Consider the following 18,296-nt stretch of genomic DNA (forward strand, 5'->3'; position numbering starts at 1 on the left):
GTCACCCCACATTGTAGTGTGGACATTTTATCGTCCTTCTTGTCGCTGTCCTGGTAAATTGGAAAAAGCCAGCATCGCTACTCCCTGCCACCCTCTATCTAGAAGGAGACCAACCAACAGGCAAATGGGGCCTAGCAGTGTCCTCAGTTGCTGGCCCTGGGGGGACTGTCCATCCTCATCCTCCTGGATGACTCCCATGCCTCACATCACAGCTCCCTCTGTCCCCTGAAAACTCCCAAGAGAATGTTCTTAGCTTGACGCTTCCTTGCAAGGAGGCCAAGGATAGGAGCGGGAACAGGGTGGACGCCGCAGGGAACACAAGTGCATGGGGCCAGCCAGAGGACCACTGTCCCTGCGGAAGCCAACAGCACCAATGACAATGGCGTCCTTTGGGGAGCGGAAGAAAGGCTAGCAGTGTCTCCGTGTGCTCTCAAGTGCCCTGCGCCCTTTCCCTCCGGTGGGTGGCTCCATGTTAGGGTGCCAGTTACATGGTTACAGAAGCCAAGGCAGTTCCACCATTTACTCTACCTGGGATCTCAGGATAAGACTCGCATCAGGGGCCTGCGGGGCATCTGGAGAAGCTGGGCTAGCGTGGGCGTGGTCAGGACAGTGGGCGTGGTCAGTTTCAGCCTCAGCTCACTCTCCTCTGCTATCTCCCAGGCCAGGCAGGGGTGGGGTGGGGGGCTTGAGGTCCCTGGGAGGGAGGGGGAGGGGGGAAGGCTACCTCCTGTTCTGGATCATCCACTGGCCTTGAGTACACAATAGGTTGTACTTCTGCCTCCTCAGCGCATAGGCATCAAACCAGAGTGCCAAGCCGTAGTCCAGGGAGGGCACCTGGGGAAGGAAGGCAGCTAGTCACGGGTCTCCTAGGGTGTGGCCAAGCTGGGGCACCTACCCCCTCAGATAAACAATCGACAGCCACCACCCTCCCTCCCATCAGGCTTTGTACTTAGCCTGTGAGCACTGGGACAGGACAGGATGTAACCACCTCCCATCCCAGGTGCCGAAGCCCCATGGATTGCTCTGGGCAGAGGGCAGGCCGCAGGTGGGGTGGAACTCACCGTGAGATGCCAGGAGCAGTGGGTGCTGGGTGAGTAGTAGCTGGGGTAGTAGGGTGTGCTCAGGAAGCCCTGTCGATCCAGCCGGCCCTCCAATGTCAGGTTCACCTGGCAGTCTGGATCCAGGAACAACTGTCAGGCTGGGTCCCTTGGCCCTCCCACAGCGCCTCATTGCATTCCACTACCTCTAACAGCAAAACTCGGGGCCAAACGTGACTATGTAAATGTGCCTCAGTTCCTCATCTGCAGAATGGGGAGAAGAGTGCTCACCCAGTGGTGAGCAGATGCCGTGGACATAGTGCATGCCATCTGCTGGCCAGGTAGACCTTGCTGTGTGACCTGAACACTGACTGCAATAAACAGTATGCCAGATGTGTTCACAGCAGGCCTCACAGTGCAGCTGTGGAGGGAAGGCTGCTCCCTCTACAAAGAGGTTAGGAAGGGCGAGGGCGTGACTCCATGCTAGAGCATTTGCTTAACATGCATCAAAGCCCTGGGGTCCATCCCAGCACCACACACACAGACACACACACACACACACAGACACACACACATACAAACACACACACACCACATACACACACTCACATACACACTCACATACACACACACACACACACACACACACACACACACACGCACCACATACACACACGTGCGCGCGTGCACACACACACTCACACACACACACACACACACACACACACTGATGACATTTAGACAAGAGGAGGGAGGCTTGGCCCAGGCATGCAGCCAGAGGCTCAGGGCTCAGAGGGGTGGAAGCAGGAGTGACCTTAGGTTCTCTGGTCACCTTCCCCTGGGGCTAAAAGCCCCAAACCCTTGGTTTTCCTGGAGACTATAGTGCCTGAGAACCCAAGAGAATACCAATTGTCACACCCTGCAGGGCCAGCTGGAGGTATGGGTCACTGTGGGAGAGCCCAGGCTTGATCCGGGAGAGTGAGAAGAAACAGTCGGACATGACAGGGAAATGCAGTATCAACAGCGAGGACCCTAAAGAGCCCCGCCGCCCCCCCCCCGCCGCCCTCCCCCCGCCCCCCAGTCTTAGCCTAGGCATGGTCCTCAGGTTTAGTTCTGCTAACCCAGAGGGCAGCCAGGGGGCAGGGTGGCGTGGGAAGAGAGAGGCAGGAGAGGGTGGGTGTGGCTATGGAAGAGCCCAACCAGGACAGCTTTGCTGGGGGCTGCCAGGGCCAAGTCCCTACATTCTCAAACTTGCTAAAAAGAGGTTGGGCCTTGGAGGAGGGTGAAGGAGAGAGAGGGGGAGTGAGATAGGAAAGGGAGGGGGACCGATGAACAGCGAAGGCTTCCACACCCATCCCGTCGCCAACGGGGAAGGCATAGGGCACGCCGCCGGAGACCAGGGCTCGTGTCCGCGTCCCCTCCACCCTTGGGAACCCTCACCCTGGAAGGCCACAGACTTCACTGAGAGCATGAAGGGGTCATAGTAGCTGTGCAGGCCCTTCTTCCACACCACCGCCATGACGGAGCCCGACGCCAGCACCTCCATCACGGGCTCCTGGCGGCTGCACCCATAGACCCTGGGAGAGCAGAGAAAAGCGCAAGACGCCATGACCCAAGCGACGCAGAGGTGATGCCACCGGGTCCCCTCCCCCCTGCACAAAGTACGTCCTCAGCAGACAGTGACACAACTCGGCACTGCCTGTCCCACTTCCTGAAGAGCCTCGCAGGTCCTTCTGCCCACCCTGGAAGAGAGGGTCACAGTGGCCGCATTTCTTGGATATTCTCTATCTGGTATAGAGGGGTGAGATGTGGAGTCTCACAATCTCGCCAAATGGTGAGCAAGAGTATATACCCATTTACAGATGAGAAAAACTGAGGTTCAAAAGGGCAACCCCCTCCCCCGTCTTAAGGTACACAAGCGAGGATGCAGCTGAGTGGTGGTTGGAATACCAGGCTGCTGCCAGATGCTAGAATGTTCTGATAAGCCATGTGCCTTCCCAGAGTGGACCTTAGGGATCACAACTGGTGAGTTACATCTAGATAGGGACACTGAGGCTCTGAGACGGGAATGGGGGCTGCCGCTTGTCATACGACCCTCTAGCCTCCTCCTCCCCTGCCCCCCACAGCAGCCATATGGACCTTTGGCCCTGCCTGGGCCTCCCTCAGCCCTCCAGGGACTCACGAAGTGATGAGTCTCTTCTCCAGCGGCCCAGCTGCGTCGTACATCGCCACCCGGTCTCTGCAATCAACCTGGGTCCACTCGAGCTTCACTTTGAGCATGAGCTCCTCGGGCCCCTGCAGGTGCCACAGGCAGCTAGAGGCCAGCTGGTCGGGCCCCCTCAACCGGAGGACCTGGCCTGGCTTCACGTAGCTGTAGCGGTAACAGCCTGAGGTGGAGAGGGGTAGAGCCCCTTAGCAGGGAAGAGAGACCGGGAATGGCCACAGAGTCTTATCCAGCCATGGTGGAGGACTGGGAGGAGGGGGGCTGGGCCGGGCTTGGGTACCCACCTTTCTTTCCCCTGTAGCCTCCCTGTCCAGCCCCTGACTCATGCACTCACTCATTCATTCAACAAACTCACTGAGCCCTGTGTGCCAGGCTGAGTGCCAATACAAACAGCGTAGGCGATGAAGGCCTCGGACCCAGCCCGAGGTGCATGGATGGCAAGGAGAGTCACAACAGGAGCAGAGAGACCTGAAGGGAGCTTTGCAAGATCTGGCCACAGAGCAGGCGTTGCAAGAGAACCATGCAGGGACAGAGAGGCAGGCCAGGATCGTAGCAGGACCAGCACTGCTCCAGGTCCTGTGGCTGTCGGGAGCCAGGGAAGGTTAAGCAGGGCTAGGCCATACAGCCTGGCATGGCCTCCCCCTGGAGTGACAGTGAGCAGGCTGTACACTGAGGACAGTGGCCCACACTGTCACAGGGCTGCCACAGGCTGAGGACAGCAGCACACGCCGGGTTACCCAGCACGGAGCCAGAAATGCCATAAGCAGCGAGTAAAAACAATGACTGTTCTCGTGGCCGTGAGGAGGGAAAGGCAGAGGAGAAAGCTCTGTGGCTTGTCACCCCGCAGCTGTCCCCCTTGGAGGCTCAGCCCCAGCCAGCCTCACAGCCACCCTGACTTCACACCTCCTCTTACATCTCACCCCACAGACCCCACACCCCAGGATATCCTCCCCGTTACGGTCAACCTAATTGAATACGTTCTGTCTCCTTATTAAGTATAATAAATTAAATGCACTTAGAAAATCTAATTTACTTAAAGCTCATTTAATCCGCGAGCTCGGATGCCACGCCAGAGCTAGCAAAGCTGTGTCTCCGGAGTCCCCAGTGAGCCTGGCCCGCAGCTTCATGAAGCAAGGAGGCCAGGTGCTCTGCCAGCAGGCTCAGGGAATCTAGGACTGAACCTGAGAGGGGGGCAGGCAGTCGGGTGTCCCTGAGTGTCACCTTGGCACCAACAAGCCTCAGCTGTGTGACTCTTGAGTTCTGGCAAACAGGAATAACCATAATCCCTGGCCTGCCAAGGTCCAGGAACAGTCTGAGTCTACAACCTGTCCCTCGGCTCCCTCTCCTGCCCTGGCCACCCAGACTCCAGTGAGATGCAGATCTCCTGGGTCCAGGGGCTGCTCAGGCATTTGCCTAGGAAAGGAAAAGACCTCTCTGCTTTCTGGCTTTTCGTAGATGTATGCTCATGGTTTGAGAAGCCATGTCTCCTCTGGCCAAGGTGTTCTTCCTCCTCTAGACCCAAGGAACTTCCAGCTCCCCAGGGCTCACACCTGATAACCTGGCCTGCGCCTGAAGCCAGGCCTATAGGAAGGCTTTGGATACTGGGTCAAGAGCTGTTCCCTCCTCCCTTCCTGGATTCCCTCACCTGGCTCCTTCCTCTGCTTTGCAGCCCAGTCCACCTCCATCCCCTGCACAGAACCGAGTTCTCATAGCCTGTCTGCTCTGGCGCTGGCACGCAGTCTGTGATACCCTGTGTGTGTCTGTCTCCCTGTGGGGATCAGAGCTCCTCACCAAGTGTGTATCGGGGGGATCAGTCGCCCACATGGTCATAGTGCAAGCAGGGGCCTGGCATGGGGGACTCAGTCTACTTGAAAGGTTCCAGCAGGCTGGATATGGTTCTGACCACATGACTGGCCCCAGCACCGAAAAGGAGAGGGTTCCAGTTCTCATCCACCTTTTGGCTTCGGTGCCCTGGAAGGCAGGGGTTCTGCTGGGCACCCACATAAGTGGAAAAGCACAGCTCCACCACCAGAAATGAAAGGGTTTACATCAGAGCAGAGCATCCACCATGGCCTGAATGTGGATGATTGCACTCAGGAGGCTGGTTATGGCCAGCAGTTGCTGCTGAGGCCCCGCACTGTGTATCCTGGGGCACCCAGGGTGACCAAGCTGACCTTGACACCTTGCTGACCATGACCATAAAGCTGATAAGAGGAGGGTGGTGACTTATTTGGGGTGTTATTTTCGTTTTGACCGGGTCTCACTATTGTAGCTCAGGCTAATCTCAAAGTCCTATGATCCTGCCTCAGCCTCCTGAGTTCTGGGGTCAACACATGTGCCACCACACCCAGCTGTGTGGCGTTACAAAAGCCATCTCCTGTGACAAAAAAAATGAAACCACCCAAGGTGGAAATAAAGCAGAAAGGGGATTATGCCAAGAGCCACACACAGAGTTCTCAATGTGGAGCCCCCGGGTCCTGAGGGCTCAAGGTCAGACTCTTTTTTCATAGTCACACTAAGACCCTTGTTGCTTTTGTCTCCTGGAGAGCACAGCAGAGTGTCCCTTAGCCCTGTGACCTGTGATGTCACAGTAGACTAAGTACAGACACCCACAGGAGCAGCCATTACTGACACCAATGAACGGATGTCACAATACCATTCTTCAAAGCAAACTGGTTTTAGGTAAAACTTTCATTTCTTATAAAAATATTTTGTTGATCTGAATGGGCTTGTTATTTTAAAAATAAAGTCCAGTGTGGTGGCCCACACCTGAAATCCCAGCACCCAGAAGACTAGAACAGGAGGATTGAGAATTTGGAGCGTGCCTGGGCTACCTAGGGAATCCTTTTCTTAAAAATAAAATTTAAGCCTGGGCAATGGCGAACACCTTTAATCCCAGTATTCAGGAGGCAAAGGAAGGTGGATCTCTGTGAGTTCAAGGATAGCCTGGTCTACAGAGCAAGTTCCAGGATATCCAGAACTTTGTAGAGAGAACTTGTCTCAAAAAACAAACCAACAAAAATGTATAATAAATAAACAAAAATAAAATCTAAAAAAGTTGTACTGTTCAATGGATGGATAGATGACTTCTTGATGTTTCAATTGGTAAATGTGCCTACACTCATGGAAATGAGCTCTTTAAGATCCTTAGCAACTCCTGAGGGATCAAGGAGGCCTGAGGGGCATTGCCCTAGGCCGGACAGGAAAAGTCTAGATAGAAATGCCAAAGGCTTTTCAAGTTAAGAGGCAAAATTGGGGCTGCTCTGAGGGAGTTTCTAGAACAAGAAAGAAAACACATTTGCATAGACATTTTCCCATCGTTTAGAAGTGTGAAATCACTGTTAGCTCACAGACCCTCCAGTGCAGGGGCGGGCGGCAACTGCAGCTCACTCACCTGTCCCCCAGCCACATCTAGCCAGCAGGAGGGAGGGCTGGCCCAGATTCATTGTGACTTCTGGGCACAGACTCTCAAGGGCTGCGTGTTAATGAAGAGGCTGCTAAGCCGCGAGTAATCTTGGCTCGCTGGAAAAGTCACTCCAAGGTCAGATCACACTGCCTGGTAAGACAGCAGGTGGTCTATATCTAACTCTGCAGTGTCTTTTCGGATTGGCTTGCCACAGATGACAGGTAGATGCCTCCTACCAGGACGGATAGATGATGCATAGATAGAAGATAGATATGCACATAGATGATAGATACACACAGAGAGGATAAATACACAGATAAAGGTAGATGATAAATGGGATGATAGCTAGATGATAGGTGCATAGGCAGATGATAGATAGATAGATAGATAGATAGATAGATAGATAGATAGATAGATAGATAGATAGATACATACATACATACATACATACATACATACATACATACATACATACATACATAGATACATAGATAGATAGACAGATGATGGAAAGAGGATCTGTGTTCTTACCCTCCACAACATCCCTCATCAAGGTAGGTATAGTTGACCCTGCTCAGCATAACTCTCCATGAGAATCATGGCGTTAACTTTTGAAATTGTACTTCTACCAATGAAGTAAGTGTCTGGCCAGCAGGGCAGGAGGAAAAGGGGTCAGAACAAGAGTAACTGGGATTTTAAGCCATCTTCCTCCCTGAGAGGAATCAAGGCGCTCACCCCTACCTCAGCTCTAGGTGGAAACTGGTTCTCCACGTTCCTGATGCTGCAACCCTTTAGTACGAGTTCCTCATTGTCGTGGGGACCCCCAACCATGAAATTTTCCTTGTTGCTACTTCATAATTATAATTTCACTGCCGTTATGGATTGCAATGTAAATATCTGATCTGCGACCCCATGTGACCCAGAGGGCTTGCGACCCACAGGTTGAGAACCAATGCTCTAGCTAGTCTAGGGGAATCTTGAGGGCTTGTGTTCAGAGCCATAGGGCACACTCTCTTAGACAGCACACTGCACAGCTCCAGAACTCACCACCGTCCCCAGACTACGGCATGTACAGTACTCCTAGCCTTCCTTGCACAACAAACAGTGTGTTCCCGCTAGCACCCGGCTTCTCGGGGTTCAGCAGGAAGTCAGCGGGGCCTCTGGGAGAAAAGCTATCTAGCAGTGTGGTAGTGGGCAGAGAGGGGAGGGCAGGTTAGCCCAGCTGAGGCAGGAAGGGTAAAGAGAGAGTCCTTGAATAGGCCAAAACCATCCCTTCCAACAGACCTGTTTAAACCAAGCGTGGATTGGTAAGACCGTTGCTACTTTCAGTAGGAAAAAGGGTGGGCGGGCAGGTTGCGTTGAGTGGCAGGCCGCTGGGATAGGTTTCCACATAACTGATCTACAGCTCCCCTCACACTCACATCCAAGACACAGGCATGCAAGCACACCCCTACGTGGACCCCACCGCCACCCCTCCGCCTTACTCAGAGCCCTCACCCAGGCTCCCCTGTGGCGACATCCCCCAGTGTCCCTAGATCAGGGCTCCCTGCCCCCACAGTGGAAGCCTCGGCACCCCAGCAATGGACCAGACAAGAAGGCTCGGATTCAAAAGGAAAGAGACCAAAGCAAGGACCCAGCAGCGTACCCAGCGTGGAATTCAGTACGACTATGTCGTTCACGCTGGCTTCTGTCAAAAGGAAATGAACAAACAAATAAACAAGGGGGGGCAAAGCCAAATAAACAGCACACCGAAAATCAAAACAGGCAAGAGGAGCCGAGCCAGGAGCATCCGAGGCCAGGCCCCCCATGCCACCTGCCCCCACCCTCTGTCCTGGCTCCAGGCTCACAGGGGGTCACCTGAGCATCCCACCCATCCCTGGGGCGGGGAATAGCCTCCCCCAGCCCTGCTGATCTAACCATACCAGGATTCCCCTCCCAGTACTGACCTAGGACCACCAGGCCTCCGGGGTCCATCTCATATTCGGTCCTATAGGAAGCCAGGGCCGAACTGTTGGACATCAGCTCACCCACCAGGAGCTCCTGCACCACCTCGGGGCTCAGCGTCAGCCGCTGGTACTCCGGGATGTCAAGGACAAACCAGAAGAAGCACGTGAGGGACCCCTCCCTGTGCAGACAGAAGTGAAAGGGACCTGCAGCCCCCGACTAGGCTTTCTCCCCATCCTCACCCGTAGGAGGGGAGACCGAGTCGCAGGAGGTCATAGACCACTTGGTAAGTGGCAGAACCAGATATGACCAGGCAAGCCAAGTCCTGAACTGGGTCCTGGTTCACGTGCTTTCAAGCCTACCCCCAACCCGGACCCACCTACATCAGGCACCCCCAGTCGTGGTGTGGTGTGAACCCCGTCACACCACACCACCGTCTTTGGATGACAAGACCAAGTTCACACGCAGGAGGCTAAGTCCCTGCTCTGTGCCTCGGTTTCCCCATGTTTTTTTTTTGTTTTCTTTATTTTGGAGTTCTGAGGGAAAGTATGATTAGGGCATTGTGTCAGAAGGACCCAGCCCTTCCTGCCCTTAGAGTGGAGGCTCTCACCGGGGCCCAGCTGAGCTGCGACAACTCACCCAAAGGAGTAGATGGAACTGGAGTTGTAGTAAGCACCCAGGCGGGTGCTGGCAATCAGCTCTTTGAGCTGTGAGAAGGGAGACAAGGCCCTGGTTACCCTTCACGGTGGCGTGGGTGCTGGCTTCCCAAGCCCCTTCCTGGTCTTTTACTCTTTCCAGCCTGGCCTCGGAGCCCTGGATGAGGGCTTGCCACGATCACACGCCCAAGGTGAAGCCAGACACAACCCTCACACCTCGTCCCCCACCCCACCCCACCCCACCCTACCAGCTCCCCTTGCCACAGTCTCATCCATGTCCTACAAAGCCCCACTCCACTTTGGGGCCCCCTCTTCTTCTCCCAGTGACCCCTGGTATATCCAACCCACTCTGGGAGTTCAGCTGGCTGTTCATGAGCAAGGTACACCTGAAGGGCAATGGCGGTGCTATTAATAGGGGACACCTGGGAGAGGGTATGGAGAGCCCTGCAGCTGTCTCCTCTCTCTCAAGGCTGAGGGGTGCCTCCGGCATTTCTACCTGTCTCGTGAATAACAGTCCTGTGCCTGGCTGAGCCTGGAAGGGGCTAGCTGCCCACTGTCCCTAGTGAAATAGCCATTGCACTGTATGAGAGGGGCAGAGCCCGGACAGTACGAGCTGCACAGTTCCAACTCCCCTGCTGCACTCCTGGCAAGCGGCAAAATCAAGATTTCTTTCTAGACAGCTGGATCCTGTGCGTTACCCTGCTGCCTCCAGCACCGCCCCTTCCCATGGACCCAGGACAGCGTCTGTCCCAGTAAGCACTCCCTGCAAAATGATGGACAAACCCACCAGACCCCCCCACACACCTGCCCTTGCCTTCTCACCCTCCCGCATTTCCCCCTCCTGCCTTCCTAACCCCCCCTACCATCTTCTGGGCCTTGGCGGTTTCACTGCGGAAAGCACCGGACTCCCGTCGGGCCAGGTCCTGGGAGAAATGGCGATTGAGCACCCGGAAGCTGCCAGAGTACACCTGGCTAACAGTCACTTCTGCCTTGTACCCTGGTCAGAAAGGGATGGGTTACCAAAGGAGCATGTCCAGAGGTCTCTTGCCTCTCAACCTGTCACTCCAACCCTCAGCATCTCCCCAGGGTCTTGTGTCTCCAAGCGTTACTGCTCCGTATCCCCTCCCACCAGGTTATACAGGGATCCCCAAACTGCATGCTAAGCATCCGCTGTGTTGGGCAGTCTGGAAGCAGGAAGAGGGGTAAGTAGAGGAGGCAGCTACATGGCCAAAATGGATGCCTGCAAGCACATGGACACGAGGAAGCGGGGGTTGTAGGAACTGGGGAGAGCTGTGTTCTGCACAGTTGGGGTTTGCGGGGATCCCTGGACACCCAGATGAAGAGACAGCAACAGTGATGGCAGACAGCCTGACGACAGACCTGAACTGGACAGGCGGATGTGGAAGTCACCGGGGAAAAAGGACATTTGACCACTAAGGATGCCAAAGAAAAGTGGGTGGAGACAAAAAGGAGACTCTTCCTCGGCAGAGGATGCTGGGGAAGTGAGAGCCGAGGTGGAAGTCAAGGCCATGGTCACGGCAGGGAAGACTGTGTGCTCCTGGCCCAAGGACACCTGGATCCAAAATTCAGTGATGACCATGATAGAGGCTAAAAGAGCTGGGGCTGGGGGTGGAGCAGAGCCTGGCTCCATGGGGTATGTGAGGGTAGACGTTCACCGGAGGATCTCTGAGCTACGTAACACCTTCTAGGGATGCTGTGGTGAAAAAAAGAGGCTCCAAGCAGACGTGGAGGATGAGAGGGGTCCCACTGGGTGAAGAAGGTGGGTGGGATTGGCATCTGGCTTTAGACAGCTCTGAGGGAGGGTGGGAGGCAGAGCTCATGGGAGGGCTGGTGTCCGGCCTCTTGAGACCTCTTTTCTGAGAGCAAGAGGGGATGAGGTCAATTTGGAGCTGTAGGAAGACTGAGAGACAGAGACAGAGAAACAGAGACAGAGAGAGACAGAGACAGAGAGACAGACTCAGCTAATAGACCCCACAGAGCAGCAAGGAAGCCAGGCATGCCTCCCAGACAGATTCATACTCCTTGTCTAGTTATCTGCCCTACTTTGGGGCTGGCCCATCATCCTTCCAAGATGGATGGGGTGTACCTCCTACCTGTCTCCTCACTCAGTGCTGGTCTGGGTAGGAGAAGTCATCCTAACAGCTCCCCCAGGGGCTTCCTCCACCCTGAACCCTTTTAGAGAGTGGTGTTTTCTGGTAGGTTCTAGAGCACTGGCCCTGTGCTCTGGGTCTTCAGCCCCAGGTAGAACCCCATTGGGGCACAGGAGGAAGAGTTAGAAAGATGCTTTCTGGGTGAGTCTAGCTCTTCAGCCCTGAAGACAGACTACCCAGTAGCTTAATGAGACCATCCTCTAGCCTGCAACATTTGGGGTGCTGGTTTCCTGCTGACGGTGAAAAGCTGCTCTTTGCCTGTATTGCTCAGCTCTGAGAAGAATCCGTGAGTCATCAGAAGACAGTCCCTGTTTGACATGGTTTCATGTCAACTTGACACAGGCTACAGTCATTTGGGAAGAGGGAACCTCAACTGAGAAAATGTTCTTGGCGTGGCAGTAGTGGCGCACGCCTTTAATGCCAGCACCTGTGAGGCAGAGGCAGGTAGACCTCTGTGAGTTTGAAGCCAGTCTGGTCTACAGCCTGGTCTACAGAGCAAGTTCCAGGACAGCCAGGGCTACACAGAGAAACTCTTTCAAAAGAAAGTAAGTAAGTAAGGAGAGAGAGAGAGAGAGAGAGAGAGAGAGAGAGAGAGAGAGAGAGAGAGAGAGAGAGAGAAGAGAAGAGAAGAGAAGAGAAGAGAAGAGAAGAGAAGAGAAGAGAAGAGAAGAGAAGAGAAGAGAAGAGAAGAGAAGAGAAGAGAAGAGAAGAGAAGAGAAAATGTTCTCACCAGATTGGCCTATGGACAAGCCTATAGGACATTTTCTTAATTGATGATTGATGTGGGAGGACTCAACTTACAATGGGAGGTGGTCCTGGGTGCTATAAGAAAGCAGGCTGATCAAGCCATGGAGAGTGAGCCAGTAAGCAATGTTCCTCCATGGCCCCTGCCTCAGTTCCTGCTTCCAGGTTCCTATCCTGACATTCCCGGTGATGGACAGTTACCTGGAAGTGTAAGGTGAAATAAACCCTTTCCTCCCCAAGTTGTTTTTGGTCATGGTGTTTTGTCACAGCAATAGAAACCCTAAGACAGGGATCTTCAACATGGCATCTCTCTCTTAGCTGAGCTAGACTAGGTGGATCCATCTTCCTAGCATAGCTCCAAGTGAGTATAGTTACCCAGGTCCTGTTGACAGACCTGAAATTTTACTGGTGGACATGTCCGAAAAGAATTCTATCCAAATGTTTAATAGAAAGCCTCTGATCATGTAAGTAAGCTGAACTGTCCCTTTTTGGGTTTCTCAACTCCCTTAGCCTCCAAGGTCATGACAGGCATGTTATAATTGTATTTGACACCATAGTGGAATCATAAGGACAGACCATCACCAGATGGCACAAAGCCCTGTGCCTGGCATTGGATGGATAGATGAATGGATGAATGGATGGATGGATAATGGATAAATGGGTGGATGGCAGATGGATAGATGGATGAATTTTTAGATTATGGATAATGAATGGACTTATGGATGAATGATTGAATGGTTAGATGGTTGAGTTGCTGATGAATAGATGGATGGGTAGGTGATGGATTGATGGATAATTGATTGAGTGGATGGTGGATAAATGGATGGTTGATGAATGGATGGCAGATAGATGTTGGATGGACAAAGTTGAGTAGATGAATGGATAAATGGATGAGCGGATGATAAATGGATGGATGGATGATGATAGATGGATTGTTGGATGAAATGGATGGTGGAGGGATAGATGGATAGATGATAGATCTGTGGATAGACAAATTAATGAATAGATGTTGGATGGATGGATAGGTGGATGAATGGGTGGATGATGCTTGGACAGATGAACAAACAGATATATAGGTCTTCTACATCACATGGGATCCATTTTCACAGGCACAGACTAATCTTATCATTCTACTTCCTTCCACAACCAAGAGCTGAAGGTGAGCTATCTCCCACCCCCATATAACATTCAGGAACACTGAGACATGAATGTGTGGATGGAAGGGTTTCTCTGGACCCAGGGTATGGCCAACTGCTCCTGAGACTCCGTGGATTGCTTGAGGGCCATGATATCAGGGCCAAAGGGGCAAAGTCAGATATGAGGTAGAGGTTCCAAGCTTGGGTGCTGTCTAGTGGTCCCCTTGATTCTCCATGCTCAGCCCTGGAGACATAGAGGTGATGAAGCAGTTGGTCCTCTCCCCATAGGAGCACCTGGGGCTCAAATGAGCAGAGGCACTAATTGGTACCAGGTCCCATGGGCACTTCTGGGCCTCCTGCAAGCAGAGTATGTTGGCTTTGAGCCCAAGGGATAACTCAGGAGGGCTGTAGGCAAAGGATGGCATGTGCACACACCCTGGCTTGTCCAGATCCAAGAATTGAGTGCTCAAGAGTCCTCCCTCCCAAGCTGAAGGAAGCAGGGAGCAGACTACACCATGGGACTTAGCAAAGGTCCAGCAGTATGCCCACCTTGAGGGGCATGAGGGAGGGCGACTCAAGAGGAAGAACACAGCAGAGTAGAAAAGCAGTGAAGAACCTAGAACCCTGGTCCACCCTACTGTACCTCTGCCCCCACAGTCATGACAGTCCTCCCTACATCCACCCTGAACCCTCCCAGGGTGCCACTCAGTTGTGAGCCCTTATTATCCATTACCTAGGAAGTACCAGAGCATGACTCCTGCTGAGGCCAAAGCAGCCAAGGCCAGCAATATTGGCGAAAAGCGGACATAGTCCCGGCCTTTTCTTTTGGTGGTTTTGGGGTTCTTGAACATCCCCTCTGGATCAGCAGCTTCCTCTCCATCACCTCCATCGCCCTGCCCATCAGCTGCTTGAGGGATCTCAGCGGTGGGCATCCTGGTAGAACAGGGGAGCTGGAAACATTTTGGCATCTGCAAGGGAGCTTTTGCTGAGACCCAGTGGTGCCCAGAAGCAAGGCAGGACCCCTGCCCTTTGCATGGAAGGGCAGGGACCTGGCAAGTGATGACTGAGGTTGGCTGCTGAACAGCTCATGGGGAGCAGAGGTGGCCTCAGGGGGACATCCCAGAGGACAGGCTGCAGAGCTAGGTGGTTTGACTCCCTGTGGGTCCTGCGGCAGTGCCCACAAACAAATGGGATCCATGAACTCAGACTTCTGCCACTCTCTCAGTGGCTTCCTTTCCATGTGGGGCACGCTTTTCCTTCCTTGGGGTGTCCAATATAGTCAGTGTATGCAGCCCAGTCCCCAGACACTCTGAGCCATCCCTGTCCTGGACCCAGATCCTTGCCCTACAAGTTTCATTGGCCTTTGCTCTCCTTGCTTCCCAAAATCTCCCAGAACTGAGGAAGGTCACGAAAGTTCATGATCATTTCATCCCTTCCTTTGGGAGACATTTTACATAAAACTTTATTCAATCCACAGGTTGCCCAGGATGTTGGACAACTGTCCCCATGTGTTTTTCCCCAGTCCTCTCTTTGTGAGTACTCCGTGTAAGCCTCTTGAGACTTCACACCCATTGGGCAGATGAAGAAAGTGAGTCCCGGAGTGTCCTGGGCATGGCTTGGGTCCTGAAGGATTTGCCTACCCTTATTTTCTGGTGTGTTTGAATGCCCAGAATTTACACAAATGAAAACAAAATGAGGCTTGGAGAGGCTAAGCCCCCTGGTGAAGATCATACAGCAGCAGCTGAGTGCCTCCGATTTTGTCCCCCTACTCTGGCTGTCTCCTATAATTACTAAGTCATAGTCAAATGACAATGAGAGGTCACCCTTCCTAGTTCCTTCTGTCGTCTACCTTAGATACGCTAAAGCAAACTTTGGACACAAAAGGACACCCTCCCCTCCCCCCACCACACACACTGCAGCAAGGATTCCAGTTCACTGGGATATCACTTTCTCTCCTTGTGACACCTATAGATGTCACTGTGACCCCCAAAGTGCATCCCCAGAGCATGTGTTGGTGGGAGGATTCACCTGAACTCTTAGCACATCCTCCTAGCTGAGCTGCCTGCTTCCTGTCCCCTCTTCTATCCCATCCTCCACAGTGTCACCAGAAAGGTCTCCTGCCCCTGCCTTCATCCACCTGCTGTCAATCTTCCCATGGCTCCCAACTACTGTGCTGGGGGCATCCAAGCCTGCTCACTCTCTCATGTCACACACATCACCCTTCATTCAAGCCCACGCGACCTCACCCTCGTGTGGCCACACTGGGATTGGATGGCGTGTGGGGACCCTTCCTATGCACTGTCCAGCAATGGGTTCAAGGGTTCAGGGTCCCTGGTTAGTTAAGCCATTCATCTCCTTTCGCCCTGGGCCACCTTGGTTAAAATCAACACGCCTGGCTTTGGGCCTTGTTTCTGTCCATCTCCCCTTTTAAAATAAGAGCTGGGGCTGGGGAGACGGCTCACTGAGTAAAATGCTTGCTGGGCAAGTGTGAGGACCCGAGTTCGGATCCCCAGAACCCACATAAAAACTGGATGCAATATTGGGCGTCTGCCCGCAGCTCTCATGTGGCAAGATGGGATGTGGAGACAGGTGAACCCTCAGAAGCTTGCGAGCCAGATAGCACAGACAAGACCCTGTCCCAAACAAGGTAGGAGGTGAGAATCTTTCCTTTAACTGTCACATGTGTGTCATAGCATGCATGCACTTTACACACACACACACACACACACACACACACACACACACACACACACACACACTTAAAAAAAAAAAAAGCAGAACCGTGAGGAATGCTTGGTAGGGTACATCCACAATCCTAGGCCTCAGGAATCTGAGTCTGAGGCAGGAGGATCACCTGTTCCAGACTACTCTGGGTTTGCTTGTCCTAAACAAGCCAGCCAGCCAGCAAAAACAGGCAGCCTTTGGCCTTGTTCACCTCTGGGGCACCTCCGGGAGCCCAGCTCAGGGTTTTTCCTTCAAATGAATAATGGGTGCTAGGGCAGGGCAAGGGAGCAGTCACGTCTCCAGGCAGAGCGTCCCCTTCTCATCTCATTGTCTATGGGAAGCGGGGCCTGGGTGGCTTGGATCCAGAAAGGATGCCGAGTCTGCCTCAAACCCCTCAATTAGGTGACCAGTGGAGTCACCCCATTTTGTTAGAGCTCTCACTTAGAGCCAGAATCTCTGCTGAGCACAGGCATGGGGTTCACAGTGAGTGCAGAGCCCTTGGCTCCATCTCCTGTACCCACTATGAGGATGGCCACACCCCTACCTTTACTATTAGACAATGGCCCTCTCATTGTTCTGAGGCCCAGCCCATCATAAAAATATGTGGCTCTACCTTCCCACTACACTAAGAACTCACAGCCTTGCTGTGTAGCCCAGGCTAGCCTTGAACTTAAAGTTCCCCCCGCCTCATCTCCCAAGTGTTGGGATTTCAGGAGTGTGGTCTCCATCCAGCTCTCCCCCATCCTTTCCTGGCATCTCCTCGGCTCACCCAAGCCCCTGTCTCCACTCTGCCATTGCCCAGGCCACCTCATCTGCCTCTGCCAGACACAGTGTCACCATAACGGCCAGCCAGGACCACCTCCATCAGCGAATTCCCACAAGACTGCCAAGATAACGTCATCGCCATGTGCTCAGCTGGCAAGCCACACATAGCTCCACACCTAGAGCACAGTCCCCAAAGGGCCCCACGTGTCTTCCTCTGCTCTTCCTCTTTTGACTAAAGACACACTCACTGTTATCTGGTCTAATAACGCCCACCTCAGGGCCTTTGCACTTGTCGCCTCCCCTGCCAGGAACGATTCTCCTTCGGTTTGCCTCATGGCCCATGTATCTCCTTCATGGCCTGTATATCTGCTTCATGGCCCATATATCTCCTTCATGGCCCATGTATCTCCTTCATGGCCCATGTATCTCCTTCATGGCCCATGTATCTCCTTCTTGGCCCATATATCTCCTTCATGCCCCATATATCTCCTTCATGGCCCGTATATCTCCTTCATGGCCCATGTATCTCCTTCATGGCCCATGTATCTCCTTCATGGCCCATGTATCTCCTTCATGGCCCATGTATCTCCTTCATGGCCCATGTATCTCCTTCATTATTACAGATGGTTGTGAGCCACCATGTGGGTGCTGGGAATTGAACTCAGGACCTCTGGAAGAGCAGCCAGTGCTCTTAACCTCTGAGCCACCTCTCCAGCCCCCCGACATTTTCTTGATGGCGTTTCGGAAGCCCTGCTCCCGTGATATGCCTACGAGTCTTCTGTCTGCCCTACAGCTGCACCCACACAAGGCTTTCTCCATAACCACTGCGTGTCCTGCTCCCATGGTATGGAGTGGGTCTTCACTTGCTGCCCACTGAATGAACGTGAGATTCCAGGTCCTTCCCACCTAACCTACAGGGGGCCACGCTCCCAAGTGGCTGACCCACCTCCCCATCCTCTTCATCACTTTCTCTCTTGCTTCCTGACATGGGTCTTCTCTTGATTATAAACTTGAACAACAAGGACAGTAGTAAACTTTGTGGACCAAGTGCCAGTCACCATCCTGGGGCGTGGTGTTGGTTGGGTTATAAGGCCCCTGTGAGTTCTCGTTCACTGACAAGCAAGCGTCCCCTTTCCTAATGGTCTTCTTCCCCGAGCTCCCTCCTGACCCACAAGCTCTGAAGTAACCTCTCTACACTCAGTGGAGACAGCAACCTCCTCCTAAGAAGCTTTCTCAGAGTGCCCGTGGCGGGGTGGTGGCCCCATCAGTGCAGTGGACCAGGTGGGTGTGCTCTCTGTCTGATCCATGACGTGGAGCCCCTGAAAGGGGGCGATCTTTTTCCTTGGTGGAGCATCTAAAAGACCCAGCACCTGCTCTACACCCACTCCCACCCTCCTGACAGCGGAGCGTCCTGGTCCACCCTCTGCAGACTGAGTTCACTGGGCCAGGGCCGCTAGGCAGTACCGTGTAGTTCTGAATTCAACCACAG

At 53.4% G+C, this 18,296-nt stretch overlaps 1 protein-coding gene across 3 annotated transcripts in view; it reads right to left on the reverse strand.

The window, feature by feature from the left end:
• Nucleotides 1-18,296, reverse strand: part of Tmprss6 (transmembrane serine protease 6) — a 31,142-nt gene that overhangs the window by 11,740 nt on the left and 1,106 nt on the right. Inside the window, exons 2-10 of one of the 3 annotated variants that reach the window (XM_015997796.3) lie at nt 14,052-14,251; nt 10,131-10,264; nt 9,251-9,318; nt 8,614-8,792; nt 8,313-8,354; nt 3,220-3,424; nt 2,478-2,614; nt 1,062-1,174; nt 725-834 (exon numbers count right to left, since the gene is read on the reverse strand). In XM_015997796.3, the coding sequence (XP_015853282.2) occupies nt 725-834; nt 1,062-1,174; nt 2,478-2,614; nt 3,220-3,424; nt 8,313-8,354; nt 8,614-8,792; nt 9,251-9,318; nt 10,131-10,264; nt 14,052-14,250 (1,187 nt within the window). In that variant the 5' untranslated portion in view covers nt 14,251. Of the gene's footprint in view, nt 1-724; nt 835-1,061; nt 1,175-2,477; nt 2,615-3,219; nt 3,425-8,312; nt 8,355-8,613; nt 8,793-9,250; nt 9,319-10,130; nt 10,265-14,051; nt 14,287-18,296 lie in introns of all 3 variants that reach the window. The other 2 variants (XM_006979111.4, XM_076556248.1) reach the window with 2 other exon arrangements.

Source organism: Peromyscus maniculatus, chromosome 20 (genome assembly GCF_049852395.1).
Source record: "Peromyscus maniculatus bairdii isolate BWxNUB_F1_BW_parent chromosome 20, HU_Pman_BW_mat_3.1, whole genome shotgun sequence".
Taxonomy (NCBI): Eukaryota; Metazoa; Chordata; class Mammalia; order Rodentia; family Cricetidae; genus Peromyscus; species Peromyscus maniculatus.